At 34.4% G+C, this 22086-nt stretch overlaps 1 protein-coding gene across 1 annotated transcript; it reads right to left on the reverse strand.

Moving 5' to 3' along the window:
• Window positions 1-556: 556 nt before the first annotated feature.
• LOC118491115 (U-box domain-containing protein 17-like) lies at window positions 557-3106 on the reverse strand. Its single transcript, XM_035988587.1, has one exon. It carries the CDS (start codon window positions 2916-2918, stop codon window positions 729-731), a length of 2190 nt encoding a protein of 729 aa, XP_035844480.1. The 5' UTR covers window positions 2919-3106; the 3' UTR covers window positions 557-728.
• Window positions 3107-22086: the final 18980 nt, after the last annotated feature.

A 22086-nucleotide genomic window follows, 5' to 3' on the forward strand; every position in this document is an offset into this window, starting at 1 on the left:
CCCGTATTCGCTCTTCACCTGAATGCCGCAGAAAATAATAAGAAGAGTAAGAATCAAACCTGAATCACAAGAAATACTAATTCTTTCCCACAACCACTCTATCACTACCTCATTAACATATTATTAATTTCTTAGAAAAAATGATGAAGTAGCCACTAAAGTTTCATTGATTTTGGGCCACAGAAAGAGGCCGTTGGTGCTTTGTTTGCCATCATTCAAATAATTTGACTTTTGGTTAGTCAAAAACTGCATATACATCATGTGCATTTATGAATTGCCTTTACTTTCCTACATTCTAGATACAACCAACCATTTAACGCATTGTAACAACCAACCCATTCAATGCATTGTCGACTTGTACACCGAGCATTATAACTTGTACAGTAGAAACTCGATACAAGAATTTGCTACTTTTCTTATTATTTTATTCCATCTTTTAAATAAAAATAAATTATCTCATATCCTCTTAAAAACCATTATAACGTTAGTTTTAATAACCAAACGTGACAGGCGACATTTAATATATGATCATTCATATAAACGATCGGGTATCACACGATAAGAACTGTTTGGTACAACATTTAATGCATAAACGTACAAGTAACCGGATAAGCAATGTTAAATAAACGAATTTTTTAGATTATAAATTACATTATCATATATAGTAAGTAAAGTAATAAAACAAGAATGAATATTCCGATGATCCTTTAGATGACCATATAGCCATACTATGAAACAGAAACAGACATAGACATGGACACCGAAACCGCCTCGGCCGGAAAACTGGAATCCAGGTTTCCGGTGGTGGTAGAGTTTCCGGCAAAACCATAACCCAACCCTAACCGTAACCCGTTGTAATGCAACGAATCATAATGACAACGTTGGAAAACACGCGCGAGTGACGCCGCCTTTCGCCTAGCGCGTTTAGTACCCGTAAATAACAAACTTTGGATCAAACCCGCCAATGCTGGAGCTTTTAAGACGCGTTCGGTGGTGTCGGCCCCACCCCTCCGACAAAGTTCGAGTAATGCCGCCACTGCGTTTTCTTTGCCTCTAGGCGTCCCACACCTCATCATTCCAATCAGACCAATCACCGCCTTTTCCTCGTTCCCAACCGCCTCTGCGCCGACTGGTTGACGTACTATCAATGCCAACGCGCCAGCGGCTTCTTCTGCTACCGTTTCGTTTTCCAAGGCCTCTATTAAAGCTTTAACAACCCCGTATTCGATCATTTTCTCGCAGTTGGCTGTGTGGGTGGATAGGTTGAATAAAGCTGTAACCGCGTCTTTTTTCCCTCTCGGTGTACCGTCTCTTAGTAAACCGGCTAGTGTTGATAACGCGCCTTCTTCATCAGCGATTTGCTTCTTGTAATCGTGAACTGCGGAAAGACTGAACAACGTAGCAGCTGCGTTTTCTTTTGATTCAATTGTATGCCCGGATTTTAACACACTCACGATTGATCTCAAACACCCGTCTTCCTCCATGATACGCGTTTTATTCTTGTCATAAATCGAAAGATTCAAGATTGCAGTTACCGCGTTCTCCTGGGCAGTTGGACTTTGCGAAGAGAGTAAAATCTTCAAATGAGGAATCACACCCGATTCCGCTATAAAACCCCGGTTTTCCCTCCCGGTTTTCGCCAAGAAACGGATTTCACGAGCTGCGATCGCCTTACCGCAATCCGACCCGTTTTCCAGTTGTTGAATCAGAAGCCGAACAGTCGCTTTATTCGCTTCAACCGCTGCCCGACTCGCGGGAGCAGCTGGAAACGACTCAGACCCAAGACCCAAGTTTTCCGGCGGAGTATAAGGGATCTTATGAGCCATACACCACTGCACAATCAAATTCCTAAGTGCACGATTCGGCACAAGCTTCTTATGCACAAGAGCCTGCCCGGTCTTCGGGCAAGTACTATGCCCTTCTTCAATCCATCTAGAAATCGACCCTCGATCAAACGTCTGCCCGGTCGATATAATCACCGGATCCATCATCAAATCCAACGAAATCGGGCAACAAAAGTCCTTCGGAATCGTTATAAACGTATCCGCAATCTCCTTACTAATCAACCCTCTCTTCTTGCCTCTTTTAACCCTTTTCCCCATTGCAATCTCCACTTCATCTTCTTCAAATCCAAACAACAAAAACCTACAATACCTAATCATAGCAATAAACCCACCAAGAACAGACGCAGACGGCTCCAGATCACTCTCATGGTTGACAATTTGTTCTTCCAAAAACTCAATTTCAACCCTACAAGCCCTAGAATCAAAAACCCCCAATTCTGTTACAAAAAATTCATGAAATTCTTCGAAAGTTGGAATCTTTTCGTCCCCAATTTCGTTCAGTAACCTAAAGAATTTCAATCGTAACATTTCATCATGTGGGTCAATAAACAATTTATCTCTAACGGATTGCTTTTGAAGTAGATCTATTTGTTCTCTAACATCGTTATTAATCAAACAGTTGAATTCATGCATCGGAAGAACATCTAAAAGGGTGGAAATTTCTTGATTCAGATCATGAAAATGACCGGAAATTGAAGGGTTTTGAAGCAACAGCCATAACTTACTAGAATATGTGCAGTAATCAAGAAGAATTTTGGATCGGTAAAGCAGAAGGTACAACTCCTTAAAGCATAAGACCACCGTTGACGGTAAGTTTGACCCCGACTCGCCGGAATTACGAACGGAATCTAGTAACACGACGAATAAGTCAACTTTCCGGAGTAAAGATCTGGTATTTCTCTTCTGAAACGACGGCGTTTTGTCGGAGAATGAATTGATAATATCCGATGCGACGGTGGATAGGGTTTTTAATAACCCTACGACGTCGTTTTCGAGATGTACCGGTGCTAAGAAGGCGTCTAACGACGGTGAACGGCTCCGGCGTAGAGATGAGAAGATCGCTGCTGATGCCATTTTGTGAGGTTTGAAATTGATTGAATAATTTTGAGTGAATTTGTTGAAATGTTGGATGGGTTTTAATATTTGGTGGTGGGAATCCGCGTGAAGACTAGAGAGATGAATCTTGACGTTTTAGAAAGTTTAATTTCAGAGTAATGGCTTTTCCTTTTATTAAGTTTTTCTTTATCTTTTTACTATTGCAAATCATGAAGGTGACAATAATGTGATTAAAGTTAGTACCATAACACCTAAACTTTTATTTTTTAAGGTCAAAACATCATTAAAGTTAGTACCATAACGTCTATAACCCCGGATGTGGTCTAGAGGCGATGCGTAAAAGGTCGAAGAGAGGTTGTTCTTCGGGAATTTATGTAAACGTTAAAAGAGTTATTGTATATTGCCTTTATGTAGGAACTGGTATTTCTTGTTGTAATTGCTCGAGTTTGTAGTTGCTAGACGAGTTTTCCATGTGTTTCGAGTATCTTGCTAAGAATCTACTGATATGCGTATCGTTGTTAAGAATAAGTAGTTTAGATTGAGTTATATAAATAGTTGTATACGTAATTTTTTTGTTAAGATATAGGTTAAGCGTTATGTGAAAGATGGTCGGTTAGGGTTAGACATAATGCAGAAAAAAAAAGAACTAGGGCAAAGGGGGTGGGCTTCATATACTTCTATAAATGAGTAGAAGTTTTTATTATATAGTTATAATTTCTATTCTGTAAATGATTAGAACTTTTTATTATATAGTTATAATTTCTATTTATATGTAAGCAAAACTACCTTATAGAATTACATATAAGGGTGGAGGGTATCGTAGCGGGGACTTGATCGGGGAGGGGGGTTGTCGAGCGGTGATGGGGATGCCAGTCCACCTTTGGTGATTGGGGAGGAGTTTAATCGGTGAGTATACACCGATGTGGGGAAGAGGAGGGAAGGAGGAGAGAGGAGGGTTTAATGGTGGGTCCCAACCCCTTTCAACCAATCACATTTTTTTAAATTCTTTACCACTCTCCATGTCTTTTACCATTGCCAGTGATTGAGTGCAAAATGAGGAGTGAAGCGGGGACTTGACATGACATGATATTATTGGCTAGAAAATAACTCAAACACTAACCTAGTGATTGACCACTCCCTCCTCCCTGATATTTTGCAATTTAAGATATAAGCTTGGATGTGGTCTAAAGGCGAAGACGAAGAGAGGATGTGGTCTAAAGGCGAAGACGAAGAGAGGTTGTTCTTCGGGTATTTATATAAACGTTAAAAGAGTTATTGTATATCACCTTTATGTAGAAACTGGTATTTCCTATTGTAATTGCTCGAGTTTGTAGTTGCTGGACTAGTTTTCCATGTGTTTCGAGTATTTCGAGTATCTTGCTTGAATCAGTGTCATCTACTAATATGCATACCGTTGTTAAGAAAAACTAGTTTAGACTGAGTTATATAAATAGTTGTATACTTAGTTTTTTGTTAAGATATATGTTAGGTGTTATGTAAAACATAGTCGGTTAAGATTATACGTAATACAGAAAAAAAAAAAAAAAAAAAGAACTAGGGCAAAGGGGGTGGGCGTCATATACTTCTATATATAGAGTTAATTACTTTTGAGTCCCAGCGTTTTAGTGTTTTAACCATTTGAATCTAAACTTGAAAAGTTTAATGTGTTGAGTCCCTAACCGCTCATTTTATAACGTTTTGAGTCCAATTTTTAACACTTGTACTTCTGATTTTGGACTCAATTGGTTAAAATCACTAAAACACAGGTACTCAAAACGCTATAAAATGAGCGGTTAGGGACTCAGGACATTAAACTTTTCGATTTTTGATTCAAATAGTTAAAACCACTAAAACACAGAGACTCAAAAAGTAATTTACTCTATTTTTTTTTTTTTTTTTTTTAGGGTTTGTCTTTAATAGGCTAGGGTTTGCTATTCAGAAGGGGGTAGCGGCGCAGCTTGTTGCTCGCTTACCTGCGATATTGATGTAACTCGGCCAGTTGTTTATATATAAATACATATTAATCTATTTACTCATAGTCATAATTTCTATTTATATCTAAGCAAAACTACCTTATAGAATTACAGAGTAGGGATCCTGTACATTAATCCAGAAGTATGAGAAGTGTATTATAACACTATATATAACACTATGTAACACCATATAACACTATGTAACACTATATAACAAATATAACACTATACATCTATCTTAGAAATGCTATCAGAATAAATATAGTGTTATATAATGTTACATAGTGTTATATGGTGTTACATAGTGTTATACGGTGTTTATATGGTGTTATATAGTGTTATATATAGTGTTATAATATACTTCTCACACTTCTGAATTAATGTATAGAATCATCTATCTAGAATTACATATAATATTTTGCAATTTAAAATATAAGCTTGGAAACTAGCAACCTTTAAGGTCAAATACCTTGACTTAATTTATGTGTACTTTTAAGTTTGAACTAGAAGATACTCAACTATAAAAAGTGAAATAAAATAACATATTGGATGTATCTCAAATAAAATTTAAATCAGAAAATAGCTAAATATTTTGACTAGTGATCGTTTATATTAACTTTTTTAATACTTTAATTAATTGATTATTTTAAAGTGATGATTAATGTTTTTTGATCGATTTACGTTGAAGAAATAAGTTACTCTACTAGAGTACAAAGTCAAGGACAAAATTATTAGAAATAACAAAAAAATAATACGGAAAAAAACAAAAGAAAGGATAAGACTTTTAAGAAACGTCTAAAGAAGGGCACGTATATGTGTGTGTGTAAACAAGTCCAGGATAGACCCCGTCAAATACGAGTTAAATATCAAAATCCCGCCGGTGAGTGAACAATTAAAAACACACATTCTCTCTCTCTATATGTACACATGTATGTATATTCGGTTGAATCTTGAAAAAAATATTAATCATGAAAATGATATCGATTCATTTACATCTAAAAACTATATAAAATATTTATATTTGTAACACTGTCATATATATTATATATGTTGCAGTTAAATCGAACTTTCAGCAAATAATTTGTGAACTGTTCGATAGAAAGTTCGTTTATATTCATTCGTTTGAAGAATAAATTACCGACCACGAACAAAAAACTTCGTTGCGTTTGTTCATCTATGTTTGTAAACATTCGTAACGTGTTTGTTTATGTTTCTTTGTGTTAGACACTTCATTTGGGTTTCAAATACTTATATTTTATTCAAATACTTCAAAATTCTCACTAATAAAATATTTAATAAATATTCGTGTAGGGTTGGGTTCATTTCAAAACTCAAAATATTCACAGAACTTTCAGAATTGCTAATAAACATTTATTTTATTTATATATATTTTTTATTTAACATTATATAGGAATACTTCTATCATTTATTATATGTATTTTTATGTATTTTTTGATTACATATATGAAAAACCAAATTATTTATATGTAATAACTAATTTACATATATGTAAAGGAACTAATTTACATGTGTAAAGGAACAAATTTACGTATATGTAAGTATAAAATTACATATGAAAAATGATAAAAGTACTCTTATAACACACACGGAATCATAATAAATGATAAAAAAAATACCATTAAACAATATTAAATATAAAAACATATTAGTAGAATGATTGTTTACTGGGAGTTCTGTAAGTTCTGCAGTTATTTATAGTTCTGAAATGATCTTTACCCTATTAGTGTATTGTATATTATATACATTTTTAACAATTTGGGTGGATATACGTAATACCTATGATGAAAGATGTCAATTTTATTCAAGATTTAATATATGTTCATTTGTGTTCGTTTATGTTCATAAAAGTTTGTGTGTATGGCGTTTGTGTTCGTTACCTAAAACTAACGAACAAACACAAACGGACACGAACATAAAATCTCGTTGAGTAAGTGTTAATGAATAGTTTATGAACACATTTATTAACCTAGCGAGCGAACATGAAAAAGGCTTTGTTCGTGATCGTCCAGTTCATTTGAAGCCCTTACTATAGATGTTTATATCGTTTAAATAAGTTCGAATATCATTTTAAAAGTTTGAGACACCATGAGTTTAACTTAGCGTGATGACACATCATTTTATACCGCCAGATATAGGCATGCAATCAACCTCACATGAAAGGGAATGAATTTGTTACCTGGTATAAATGTGTATGTTGTACACTTGTACGTACGTACGCACGCATGTATGTATGGGAATAGAATCAAGTACAAAATACTCTTAACCTAAGAAATCTAGGAAATGATATTGAACCTTGATCCTGTCAATTTAATGGTTTTTAGTAAATACTTAAAATTAGTAAAGATCTAGAAGGGGTGTTAATTAAAATTGGTATAGACTAAAATTGTTGACTATTTTTAAGTGTCCTCTCTTTTTTTAAATGTTTATGACTTTAGTATACTATATTGTCTAAGAAATATTTATACCATAAAATCGAGCAGGTTTTTCTCTTTAAGGTGAGTATCTTATTAATATATTTTTATAATTAAAAAAAGGATAATGGATTTTAGTAATCCCAACTATTCGTTGTTGGCCGCCAACAGTCTCAACTTCAAAAATAACCACTGGCAGTCCCAACTATTAACATATTGGCCTCCAATGAACCCTGACTAACAGACGCCTAACGCTGTTAGTCTCCGGTTGCCAGAAAAAACGTTTTTCGTCGGAAAATTCATTTTTGGCTGGAAAACTCAATCTTTTTTGTCACAAATCTCTTTCTAACCTTATTACGGACCTTTAGTAAACTTTTTCTAGTAAAAGCCATAATTATTGAAGTCGCCGGAAAACTCTTTTTTCGTCGGAAAACTTCTTTTTGGCCAGAAAACCCAACTTTTTTGCCGGAAAACTCAACATTTTCGTCTCAAACCTCTTTGTAACCTTAGATCGGACCTTTAGAAACTTTTGTCTGGCCAAAAACAGTTTTCCGGCGACTGGAGACTAACGGCGTTAGGATTCTGTTAGTCAAGGTCCATTGGTGGGCAATATGTCAATAGTTGGGACTGTCAGTGATTATTTTTGAAGTTGGGACTGTTGGCGGCCAATGGCAAATAGTTGAGATTATTAAAATCCAATATTTCTTAAAAAAAAATATAATCACATCGCGCTTAGAACTGTGTTGTTATATATTAACATGATGTTCATATTTGCGCAAGTATAAATAACTATGCGTATAACTATGCTATTATACATTAACACATTCAAGGTCTAGATAGCCGCACACATAACTGTGCTCTTTTACATCAATAGCGTGTTAAGGTATAGCAACACCATTATGTCACAGTGTGTATACTTTAGAAAATTCACAAAAAGCATATTGATAGGGTATTCATATTAAAGAGGAAAAAAATGCTTGATTTTATGGGGTGTGTGTGTATATATTAATATAATGTCGTATAAAATGTTATAGATGTTTAAATACAACAGGGGAACTAACTTTAATGGGTGTAAATAGTAAATTGACTCAACTACCATTGCCAAAAAAAATCTAATGTGTCACCTGTCGTCTTCTCATTGCTTCCTGGTCTTTATAGGTTAATACTATTGTGCACTGATACCAATCTATGTATGTAAGTATGTATGTATGTATGCATGCTTGTATATATGTATGTATTACTTTAAGTGTGACTATAACGTGATTGTGGTAAAATCTTTTCTCACTTTCTTTCTTTCTCTATTATATCTTGTTAGCACTATGTACTAGGAGTGTTTAGTATTTGAATTGTGATCGAAACACTTGGAATCCGATTAGAATTCTATACTCAAATTCAGTTTTTGAATATTCGGACTCGATTCGCATTCAGTAGTCGAATTTCCATCGGATACAAATTTGTGATTTTCTATTCAATTTGATTAGAAAACCGAAATCCAATTATGTATTTTTTTTATTTATTTTATATATATACACACATAATTACATGAAAGCCCTAGCCATAATCATCATCTTCTACAAAGGTTCTTGAGAGAGAAAGTTGGTTGTACTTGATTCAAGTTGGTTGTTTGAATATTTGAAGCTCAAGGTTGTTTCTCCTTGATTCCTAATCGTCCCAACAACAAAGTCGTGGAGATTCGGGTAAGTTCCAACTCTAGATTTGAGTTTGAGTTGTTTTGGGGTTTTTGTGTAAACGTGGGCTTCTTCATAAAGATTGGATATACGTGTTTTGGTGGTTAAAAACCTGGATTTTGCTTCATGGAAGTAAAACAAATGTTTTGGACGTGAAAAGTTGCGATTTTGGACTAAAACTGTAACGCCCCGCGTTTTCATACTTTCAATATTTAGAAACCATCGTTTGTAAAACTATTTTTGGAAACTTTGTATTCTTGTGATCGTTCTTTCCTTGTAATCATTGTAAACCCGAGACTTGAATCATGAATGAAAACTTGCATTTCCTTGTTACATACTATACATACACCATAATACGATTAATCATGAGATCATTTGATACTTCTTTGTGATACTTACAAACATATGTTGAACTTGTAAATATGTGACATATACTTGTCACTTACAAACATGTTACATACTTGTGCATTACACTTTTTACCTAGTTAAATCATGTTTTATTTCATATTTCACCTTGTTACAAGTTAGGGGAAACATTGTTGCACATTATTACACAACTTAACTAACAAAATTACTCATTATAATGTTTTAAAAAAATAAAAAAATAAAGAAATATGGCAGCCCCAATTCAACAAAATTCAGTCCATATAGTTGGGTTTTGTAGGCTAGTTTCAAGGTGTAACCCCTTCTAAACACTTCCAAAGCCCAACCCATTGAAACCCTAATCCTTCCCCCTATAAATACCACTTATAACCAGCCTCCCTACCACTTTTGCAACCCTAAAAACTCACAAAACATCTACCAAACCGTAGCTGAAAGCAAGGGTTCGAGTAGATTGACACCCCTTCACGAAAATGAGCATAACTCACTCAATTCTTATCCGATTCACTCGATTCTTTTTCCTACTTGCTTGTATAATCATGGGGTTCGATTCCTAGACTTCTCCTTGGAGAAATCAGACCTGGAAATGCCCCAAAATAGTCCATAAACTTTCTGTTTGTTTTTATGTTCATCAAAAACTTGTTTAAACCTATGCAACTTGTGTCCAACACATCTCATACCTATGTCCTAATGCTTACAACTTATCCCATGGTTGGTTAAGCTTAAAAACAAGGTTGAGACATTTAAAATCAGAGGATTAAACCTCATAAACTTGGTGTTTTGTTTAGGGTTTTTAACCCACAAGTCATGTCAAACTTTGTCTTTGATACATGAGTGATTATGGAACAACTTGGGTTGTCCAAACATACAATCCTCACATGATTTGATGATTTCTCTTAGTTAGTGTGTATATTTCTTATTCTTTATTGTATGTTCATGACCCTCCTTGGTTGTTTTTTTTACATCAAGTGTAGTGGTGAACACATAGAGGTGCCTAAATGGAAGACTTGATCTTCCTACCTCCTACATGACTTCTATGACATTTAGAGGTACCAAAATGAAGATTTTAATCTTCTACCTCATGCTTGAACTATTGGACATATATTATATAACCTAAATATATTATTCGAATAATCGAATCTTTGATGATGAACTAGTGTTCATATGTCGGGGTACTAGATTACATCATCCTAGACTATGATAACTTGTCACGATTCTAATGGAACCTTGTTCCATGAAAACATCTAAACTCCTTCGAGTTTCCTAGTGTCAAGAACAAGCATCATATGTACTAAATGATTATTTTCCATGTTATTCTCATGTCTTATTTTATGTTGTTTTAAACACCGAATCTCGACTCTAAACATACTTGAACCTTAACCCTTATACATTCGGACTCTAAATCTCTACTCGTCAACAATTGGATAATCGGAAAACATATGCAAACTTTGTGAGTATACTCGTACTTTCCCCCTTTTTACTTTTACCACTTTTGGGGTGTAACATGTTTACCTATTGAAACTTACACATGAACTTTTGTCTAAACACATGAACATTCCTATAACATGCTTGTATATGTGATGACTTGATACTTTAAATTTGGGTGATTCTTATGTGTTGAACTTATCATTAACTTCGTACGAGCCAAACCTTGACATATGTAGCGCTATAGGATTAACGACCCGCCTCTACTGAAACTTTGGTTATGTCATGAGCAAGTTGCGTTTTCTTGGTTTGATATGTTAGACACATGCCATGTTTAAATGTTTATCTTGAATCACATGCATGCTATGAGGAATTGTTCAAACTTATCTTTTGCTATGTACGTATCAAACTTGTATACTCGCCTTTGCTTTTGCATTGAACTTTATTTTAAACATATTACAGGTTGAGGACGATGATGCTATGAAATGAAGTAGCGTTGATGCCTAGATACACATATAGACGTTAGGGTTTAAAATGTTGTATCAAAATTTTGTTATGTTATCATGTTGTTTTGTTAAACTTGTCGTATTTGAATTTCTTGTATTGATGACTACTTGAAGTTTGGGAATGAAATTTTGATTATTAAATTATTGTCATAAATAGCGTTATGATGTCTCGAGCAATCTTCACACTTCGTCTCATCCCGATGTTTCCGCCATTGGTTGGGGTGTGACAGATTGGTATCAGAGCCATAACTATAGGGAATTAGGAAAAGTAGGAATGCTTTAGCCTAGTCTATAGTTTTAGAACCTTATTCGTATGCTTTGCTTGGACTACTACATGATACTTTATTTGTTACTTATTTATGCTCTTTTAAACATGTATGTTACTCATGTGTAATATTCGACATGTTATTCTTACGCATTAATGCTTGTTTTATTATGTGTTAACACTTGTTTCGTTGTTCGATTCTTTATGTGTTATTCTTGACATATTTCTCTATGTGTTAATACTTGTTTTATTTCATTATTGAAGTATCATCCTTGATATGCTTTCTTATGTGTTTATACTTGTTTGTGTATCTCCTTCGACATACACTTCCCTCATGCATTTTACTCGATTATTCTAAATCCGACAACACTCATATTGTACAAATGAGACGAATTCACCAAAATAGGCGTGAAACCCACAATTTGGTGAACGACTCTCAATCTATCTATTATTTTTTTTTTTTCACACGAGATATCGCGATTAAGCTAGGAGTGAAATCCACATCTTAATGGTAAATCTCAAATTTCAAGTTCTAGTGGACCCTCGTCAACACGTCGAAATTAAATTTTGACCCGACGAGTACCAACCACACTTAGGATACGAAATCGTCAAGTTAGGGGTGAAACCCGCACCTTGTCGACTAGTTCCACTCCTTGGCATTTTTTTCATAAATCCCGCCAAGTCTCGAAATTTCGATTGATTTGGGACATGTAGTAACCGGAAGGGTAAATACCGTTAACCGACTTGTCGGCGAGAGTATTTTACCTATTAGGCCAAAACATGCTCCTCAAATTCAAAAGACTTTTCGACCACTTTGGTTAGTCAAAGTTCCGTTTTGGAACACTCCAAACTTTGGTCAAACATGTGTTTCTATTGTTCATTTTATACGATGCAATCTTTCAACCTCGAGTTTACCTTTGATTTCTCTTTTCACACGCACAACATATCGAACCTTTTCGATACACTTATATACGCATGATTTTCATATAATTTAAATTGATATTCCTTGTAACAACTAGTGGAGATGTATCATCGAGATTGGAGTGACTTCCTTACCTTGACGATTGACTCCACCCCTCTTCCCTTAAAACAACTTCACCAACGAGTTAGGGGTGATTCCCTTACTTAGGTGACCGTTACCCAAAACTTATCTTTCAAAATATTTTATTATGCAAACCCGATCATGTTTTATACCTAAATCATTTATCATTATTCAAAATACCTACTTATACCGATTTCAAAATACATTGTTTATCAAACGTACTTCTTATTCTACCATCCATTTTCACTCAAATCATATACACGAGATTCTTAATCATGTCTTTACCGTTTTACTACACGAATTTCCAAACCTTACGAAATGCTACCTATCAATTTAATCGGTCTAATGAATCTCTTGCCCATGAACTTCACATCTGATTTATTAACTGAAACACGTTCACATTATATCATCATACTAGAGACTTCCACTCTTAATCGAAATCAAACTAACCTTTCTCAATTACTTATAAGACCTCATAGATGTTATATGACCGTTTACCAAATACTCTTTCCAACATCAATAAATCCTTTGTTAAAATTATTTTTAAACAATCACTAAGTTCTTTTACTAAATTTCTTTTCTAAGGGTCGACGTTTTCACAAGAACTTTCAAAGTCCAAAATTTTCATGTTTTGATGCAAATGAAACAAACCCGTTATTTAAAAAAAAAAAAAAACCTTCTCTACAACGCTTAACTCGTCATCCAAATTTCAAAACACGTGGGCTAGAAGACTTCATGGGGACCGACAATTTTCAACATACGTGAACTCCTTTTTTTTAAACAAAAGTAGCATTTCAATCATTACAAAATACGTTAAGCATGACCAATGAGTACTTTATGTTCCTTTACATATACAAACTATATTCTACCTTTCAAACCAAGCTCAATCTAATTTTGATTCGACAAACTCAACGTTTTGTTTAAACAACTATACATGCACATCATCATACACATTTTAGTCGATATCTCGCGATAACATCATTTATATCGTTCGTATCTACATACTTAACCTTTTTTTTTCTCTACAATGTCTCAACGTACACCATATATGCAATATTTATTTTTCATACCTACACCTATGTTCATACGTTTTATGCTTGTACTCATACACATACTACTTATACGTTTTACGCTTCTGCTTGTACACATACTACTTACACGTTTTATGTTTATGCTCATACATACATGCGTATTCATACTTAAACTTATGCTCATACTTTCATCCTTACTCATGATTCGTACATTCGTACCTATACGCGAGCGTAATCCGAGGGATTCGCTTACGTGGGTCCCATACATGCTTAAACATAAACATGCTTACATACGACATTCTTCTACGTACACATTCTTATTTTCAAATTCATGTATACCTTGATTCATACATAACTAGTACAAGCTATGTGGATCATGCGACAATCAGTATAATCGCGGGTGCACACGGGATTATAGTGATAGGCGTATGAGAACCATAGAGTGTACTACTGTGTATGGTAAGACACGGAACGTAACATGACCCCAAGTAACGAAACGGACGTGATGTGGTTAAAACATGGTGGATACGCCGCTGGTACTTCCTATATATAAGTGTTTTCACCATGTTACCAAACTTTCGTAAAACGTGCCATGAGAAATTCAGTGTGTTGCAGACCTTTTGGACCTAATACAACTTCACGCAACTCACAAACGCATTATATCCGATTATTCATGACGAGACTTCATCCTTAACACACTACGTTCATCTATCCAACACTTATGCTATTCACATACTTGTACTCTTTAAGAGCCATTCGTTCATTCTATACTCGTATTATTTTATACAAAACTCGTTCGCAATCCAGCTTGTTTAAACATTTGAGTCCTAACTTACCTCATTACCTATAAAATAGCCTCCCTATTCTTGATTCTTGTGTAACTATACTTAGTATCTCTCTATTGCTTTATTTAAAGTAACAAACCTTTTCGTTCCTCTCAATAAACAGGTTTTACGAAAGTATGATTTTTTATACTATCCTTAAAAACTTCCCCTTGCAAATCTACCTTGATGTTCTCCAAAATTTGGTACTTTTCAAAACTTTCAAACTTCCCAAGTATCAATTCTTAATGATCACCTTTATGCCAAAAAACTCTTTCAAGCCTTCCTCTTGAATAAATTTCGGGACGAAATTTCCTAAAGGAGGGGAGACTGTAACGCCCCGCGTTTTCATACTTTCAATATTTAGAAACCATCGTTTGTAAAACTATTTTTGGAAACTTTGTATTCTTGTGATCGTTCTTTCCTTGTAATCATTGTAAACCCGAGACTTGAATCATGAATGAAAACTTGCATTTCCTTGTTACATACTATACATACACCATAATACGATTAATCATGAGATCATTTGATACTTCTTTGTGATACTTACAAACATATGTTGAACTTGTAAATATGTGACATATACTTGTCACTTACAAACATGTTACATACTTGTGCATTACACTTTTTACCTAGTTAAATCATGTTTTATTTCATATTTCACCTTGTTACAAGTTAGGGGAAACATTGTTGCACATTATTACACAACTTAACTAACAAAATTACTCATTATAATGTTTTAAAAAAATAAAAAAATAAAGAAATATGGCAGCCCCAATTCAACAAAATTCAGTCCATATAGTTGGGTTTTGTAGGCTAGTTTCAAGGTGTAACCCCTTCTAAACACTTCCAAAGCCCAACCCATTGAAACCCTAATCCTTCCCCCTATAAATACCACTTATAACCAGCCTCCCTACCACTTTTGCAACCCTAAAAACTCACAAAACATCTACCAAACCGTAGCTGAAAGCAAGGGTTCGAGTAGATTGACACCCCTTCACGAAAATGAGCATAACTCACTCAATTCTTATCCGATTCACTCGATTCTTTTTCCTACTTGCTTGTATAATCATGGGGTTCGATTCCTAGACTTCTCCTTGGAGAAATCAGACCTGGAAATGCCCCAAAATAGTCCATAAACTTTCTGTTTGTTTTTATGTTCATCAAAAACTTGTTTAAACCTATGCAACTTGTGTCCAACACATCTCATACCTATGTCCTAATGCTTACAACTTATCCCATGGTTGGTTAAGCTTAAAAACAAGGTTGAGACATTTAAAATCAGAGGATTAAACCTCATAAACTTGGTGTTTTGTTTAGGGTTTTTAACCCACAAGTCATGTCAAACTTTGTCTTTGATACATGAGTGATTATGGAACAACTTGGGTTGTCCAAACATACAATCCTCACATGATTTGATGATTTCTCTTAGTTAGTGTGTATATTTCTTATTCTTTATTGTATGTTCATGACCCTCCTTGGTTGTTTTTTTTACATCAAGTGTAGTGGTGAACACATAGAGGTGCCTAAATGGAAGACTTGATCTTCCTACCTCCTACATGACTTCTATGACATTTAGAGGTACCAAAATGAAGATTTTAATCTTCTACCTCATGCTTGAACTATTGGACATATATTATATAACCTAAATATATTATTCGAATAATCGAATCTTTGATGATGAACTAGTGTTCATATGTCGGGGTACTAGATTACATCATCCTAGACTATGATAACTTGTCACGATTCTAATGGAACCTTGTTCCATGAAAACATCTAAACTCCTTCGAGTTTCCTAGTGTCAAGAACAAGCATCATATGTACTAAATGATTATTTTCCATGTTATTCTCATGTCTTATTTTATGTTGTTTTAAACACCGAATCTCGACTCTAAACATACTTGAACCTTAACCCTTATACATTCGGACTCTAAATCTCTACTCGTCAACAATTGGATAATCGGAAAACATATGCAAACTTTGTGAGTATACTCGTACTTTCCCCCTTTTTACTTTTACCACTTTTGGGGTGTAACATGTTTACCTATTGAAACTTACACATGAACTTTTGTCTAAACACATGAACATTCCTATAACATGCTTGTATATGTGATGACTTGATACTTTAAATTTGGGTGATTCTTATGTGTTGAACTTATCATTAACTTCGTACGAGCCAAACCTTGACATATGTAGCGCTATAGGATTAACGACCCGCCTCTACTGAAACTTTGGTTATGTCATGAGCAAGTTGCGTTTTCTTGGTTTGATATGTTAGACACATGCCATGTTTAAATGTTTATCTTGAATCACATGCATGCTATGAGGAATTGTTCAAACTTATCTTTTGCTATGTACGTATCAAACTTGTATACTCGCCTTTGCTTTTGCATTGAACTTTATTTTAAACATATTACAGGTTGAGGACGATGATGCTATGAAATGAAGTAGCGTTGATGCCTAGATACACATATAGACGTTAGGGTTTAAAATGTTGTATCAAAATTTTGTTATGTTATCATGTTGTTTTGTTAAACTTGTCGTATTTGAATTTCTTGTATTGATGACTACTTGAAGTTTGGGAATGAAATTTTGATTATTAAATTATTGTCATAAATAGCGTTATGATGTCTCGAGCAATCTTCACACTTCGTCTCATCCCGATGTTTCCGCCATTGGTTGGGGTGTGACAAAAACAAACCTGAGTACAGTGAACTCGTTGAAGGTGGTGACACTGGCAGTTTTGTGATACTTTCGGCGACCCTAACGGGGAAGCGTTGAAAACGACGGTGTCCATCTCGAGGTTTTCTGATGATCGGTGACACGTGTAATGAGTGACAATGTCATTGGAGACACTCTTACTGTCGCTATGTATGGTGGTTGGCGACACTCTCAGTGTCGCCGTGGGAGAAGGTCGGCGAGAATGTTGTTATCAAGTCCTAACACGAGTTAGGAAACAATGTGCTGATCCGCGTTGTCACTAGTGGCACTAAGTTTGCGACACTGCTAAGAGCCACATAGTGGATATATAGGATATATGACCATGACCATGTCACTACCGACACTGTTGGTGACACTTTTGGTGACACTTATGTGAAAGTATTAGAAAGTGATAGGGTTTCATGTGTTAATTCTCGTTCCGAATAAACGACGCTCAATTTATCCTATGTATGGTAGCACACAATTATTAAATGTGAACATGTGAGTTTTAGACCTTTTTTAAAGCCTACTTTTGGGGCTAGTGTGCATACGCGTAAAAGAAAGCCGTTTAAAAAGGGTTTGGTGAAAACTTTACTTGTCTTTGAAGTTCGAAAGATTTACACTATAAAATATGTTAATAGTAGCGAAGTTCGAAGGTATTGATTTAACAAAGCAAATAAAACATTTTGAAAGTGAAGTTGAGATGTTAGCTTGGTATCATGTGATAACATAATTAGAGAAATATGTATGTTTTTTTAAAGAAGCTACGAAGTAAAGATGTACATTTTAAAAACAATGCCCTTAAAAGAAGTGAACATTTTCAGAAGAGTCATTCCTAGCCCTTATTGTATGTATGGTGCCTTCGGGTGATCGGTCTTTTTGGGGACAACGAAGCACTTTCGGCTGACGACAATCATCGGACGATCATCTTGGGGAGGAGATGAAGGAAGGTCTCTTCGAAGACATATAGAAGGTTAAGACATATTTTGGTGTGTAACGGCTTTTATGTAAGAAGGGATTTTCTTGATGAGAATCTAAGTAGATAAATATGTTATTTTAAAATAATTGTGTGTTACTAGTTATAGTATGAAGATTAAATGTTTCACTTTTATAACTAAAACTAGAATTCACTTAGCGTATCTGATTTTTGTATGCACGTCATACTAATGTAAGTACGAAGGAGGATGGATGGATGCTTCTTGGGACCGAAGGGCAATTGGCTCAACAGTGGCATCTAATTTTGAAACTATGTTACTATATTTGTAATGAAGTGTTTAAACAAAATTTTGTAACTTTGACTCTTTTAAATTTCTATTACGTATTTTATGGTCACGTTTGAAGTTTAAGAGCTGCATGTGCATGAGTAAATCCAATATAAGAGGTCTCCGGGAATCGGGGCCTTACATTAAACATTGTATTTGATTTATTGTTCAATTAGTTTGTTACTTTGTTAAAGAATTTTTTATTTGGTTTTGATTTATAGAGTAGTTAGTTAACTAGAGGTGTTTAGTGTTTAAATCAAGCTTGGAAAACTCGAAATTCGATTTGTTTCGAGTTAGGAATCAAATTATGAACCGAATTCAAATCTATCCTTAATTTTTGAACAAAATTAGAATTTGATTCGAATTCAGTTATGTAATTTTGAATCGAACCGAGCTTGAAAATTTCCAAATTAGAATAATTCGAATATTTGAGATTTGATTTGTTAAACACCATATGATGTACACAATTCTCAATTTAAGGATCAACTTTTATTTATATGATGTCTGAAAAGTAAAGACATAAACAAGGATTGTCATCATAAGAAGAAATTACTCTCACGAACCCATCTTTTTTGGGTGTTATGCAACACCCTTCATTAATCCACAATGACTAGCCAGCCTTTCGTTTAATGTTTGATTAAGATTCACGAGTTTTATAAATCGTTAAGAGAGTGGCCCCATCTTCCAAAAAAATGGAGATACTGAGAAATACAAGCACTATTGACACACTTTTAATTAATCATTTACACACTCCCAAAAGTTAATCAACAGCAAACATGAACCCAAATTACAATTCTGACTAGACTTGACCAAAGCATTTTTCCCGTCATACACTCCAACATCAAATCATACACACCCTCATGCATTGCTATGGACTTGCTCGACAACGCTAATATTTCAATTACGGCAAAATAACAACCATCCAAATAAACCCTTGAGTATAATACTTAACTATTCAGAGGTAAATTTCTGACCAATTTAGATTAGAGGTCTTAACCATTCAGACTCAGTAAAGTGCTTAACCATTCAGAGGCAAATGTCTGAACTATTCAGACATCTGCTCGTGAAACAAACAGTCTGAACCATTAAGGGCTAAACCAATAAGAGTTCTAAACCATTAAGAGACTCGTTAAGAGCTAAACAAACAACTCCTTATAAATTTCGAGTATGCTATTAGAACGTGACTATTTTTATCTACGTCTCGATATAAACATTACCGAAAACCAAGTTATAAACAGTAATGTACAAGTAATCGAAACACAAACGTACATGTTAACAAAGTTATATATCTCATTGTTTTTATAATTAAGTGGCGTCGTTTACCCTTTTCGTTATTCTAATAATATAAAGTAAGGTTTTATAAAATTTGAATATATTGTTGTGACATGTTTTTTTATTTACGTTTCGATAAAAGAATTTTTTTTTTTCAAAATCGAACATGTCAAATATAATTGATTTTTTTTGTTTTTTACCATGACGAAACAAATGGATACCGTCCGAACAACTTTGGTAAGATGCCATAGTTCGTTTTTATGGTTATTGGTTTGATTTTTTTCATTTACCCTTTTGTAATTTGTTACGTGCTTTATTTTATCTACGTTTCAATAAAAATAATTCAAAATCAAGCAGGTCAAATGTAATTGTTTTTTTTACCGTCATGTACGAACTGATGTCCATTCGAACAACTTCAATATTGGTGGTAGTATCTGTTTTTATTGGTTTCGTTATAAATTTCCTTGAAAACATTATTTGCAATGTAATATATTTTCGGTATCATAAGCCATAGTAAGTGCTGACACTGTACTAAAAACTATGATGACTCGAACTTAAGCCGTTCCCAGTAGAGTTTAGTAATGGTATTCGTTTTTATTTATTTCGGTACAGTACATACCGATATCTCATAATAAACCGAATTGATACCAACTAAATTTCCGACGAACACGTGAAGGAATTCTACTCTGGTTATATAGTATTTAGAGTTTTGAGTGAGTGTGAGATTAAATTATTATTATGATTGTTATAGACCTTAATCTTAGCGAAGCCACTAGCTGCTTCTTATTTTTCTCTTCATTCAACTTTAATGGATAACAAGACCTGCATATTACTAGTACGCAATTCTATTTCAGTTGACTTATATATAAGTATTAGTAAACTTTATTTATTTTAATTGAATGAGTCTTAGTTTGTTCTAGTTTGTAGGAGTCATTGTGCTGCTATGTAGGGAAGTTAGCTAAATCGGTCAAATTAACAACAATCCAACTTTAATTTAATAATACAACTTGCAATCCCCCAAATCTTTACTATCATAATGGGTTGTGTTATATCATCAGATCTCCATAAGGACGGTAAGTTTTATGTGTTTTGATCGATTATTTTCCTAATGACTGTTCTTTTAATGATATTTTGTTCCTTTAGGGTAAGTGATCATTAGTGATCATATGTGGTTGGGATTTTGTTGACACTTTATTCATCTTCAGCATTATATGCAGAAACTCGTGTTTGCTCTAACGGTATAGTAACCGAAGCCAAAATAGTAGAAAGCAGAAACAATATAGTTAGAAAACCAGATCCCTGGGCGTATGGTGATCAACCAATAACATTGAGTGAGCTCCAAGAGATGCGCAACATGTTCTGGCAAAATGCAGTACGACTTGACGGTCGGCTAGGTGCTTTTGGTGACAAGTTTTGTGAATGAACACTCAACCCTAGTTGATTTTTTTGTTTACCATAATTTTCGTACAAGACGCTAAGAGATTTTGTTTGATGGTTGTTAGAGATTTGGGAAGCGTTGAGAGCGGCCACTGAGGGCGACTTACGCAATGCACAAAAGATTATCGATGATAACAAAATAAGACTTGGGAATCCAGACATGTCAGTCTGCTATGACGATAGAGGTATCCTAACAAACATCTTCGTCGTAAATTCCTTCAATATGTATGTGTATGTGTATGTGTATGCATCCATGGTTGAAGAAGATCTTTTGTCCTTGATTCTTTTACCATAACCATTTATTATTTACACAGGTACAAGATACGACTTACCTTTGTTTGTATTGAGCGAGCCAACGAATATGGACTATCGTGTTCTTCGTGTGAAATAACAATGATGATATGGTAGTTTTAGCACACAGATTGTAGATGGTGTACAAAAGTTTAGTTATTTTTTCACGATTCATTATGACAATGAATACCTAATATGGTTTTTTCGTGTTACGTATCATAGATATGTAACATTTCCTGGTATTGAATAGTTGAAATATATGATACATACACTTGTTACTATATATGATTGTGAAATTGATGACACACATGCATATATACACCCAAACTATAATAAGCGTTCATCGCTCATTTATATATATTATAACGTCATGTATTACGTTATAAGGATAAACATTAGATCGAAGACAAAGTTAGATGGGGGTTGACATGTTGATAAATTTTCGATACTTTTTTAAATATATAAATTATAAGGGCAGTGGGGGTGGATCGTTATACTCCGTGATACTTCAAATATAACGCGTGGAACTAGCTTGCACACCGCCGCCCCCGATAAAAATCACGCGTGAACATATCAACGCGTTGAAAACATCACGCGTTGAAAAAGAATATTACCTTTCCTTTTTTGACCGTTTGGCACAAAATTGAACGTTGGGATTTA

Source organism: Helianthus annuus, chromosome 4 (genome assembly GCF_002127325.2).
Source record: "Helianthus annuus cultivar XRQ/B chromosome 4, HanXRQr2.0-SUNRISE, whole genome shotgun sequence".
NCBI lineage: Eukaryota > Viridiplantae > Streptophyta > Magnoliopsida > Asterales > Asteraceae > Helianthus > Helianthus annuus.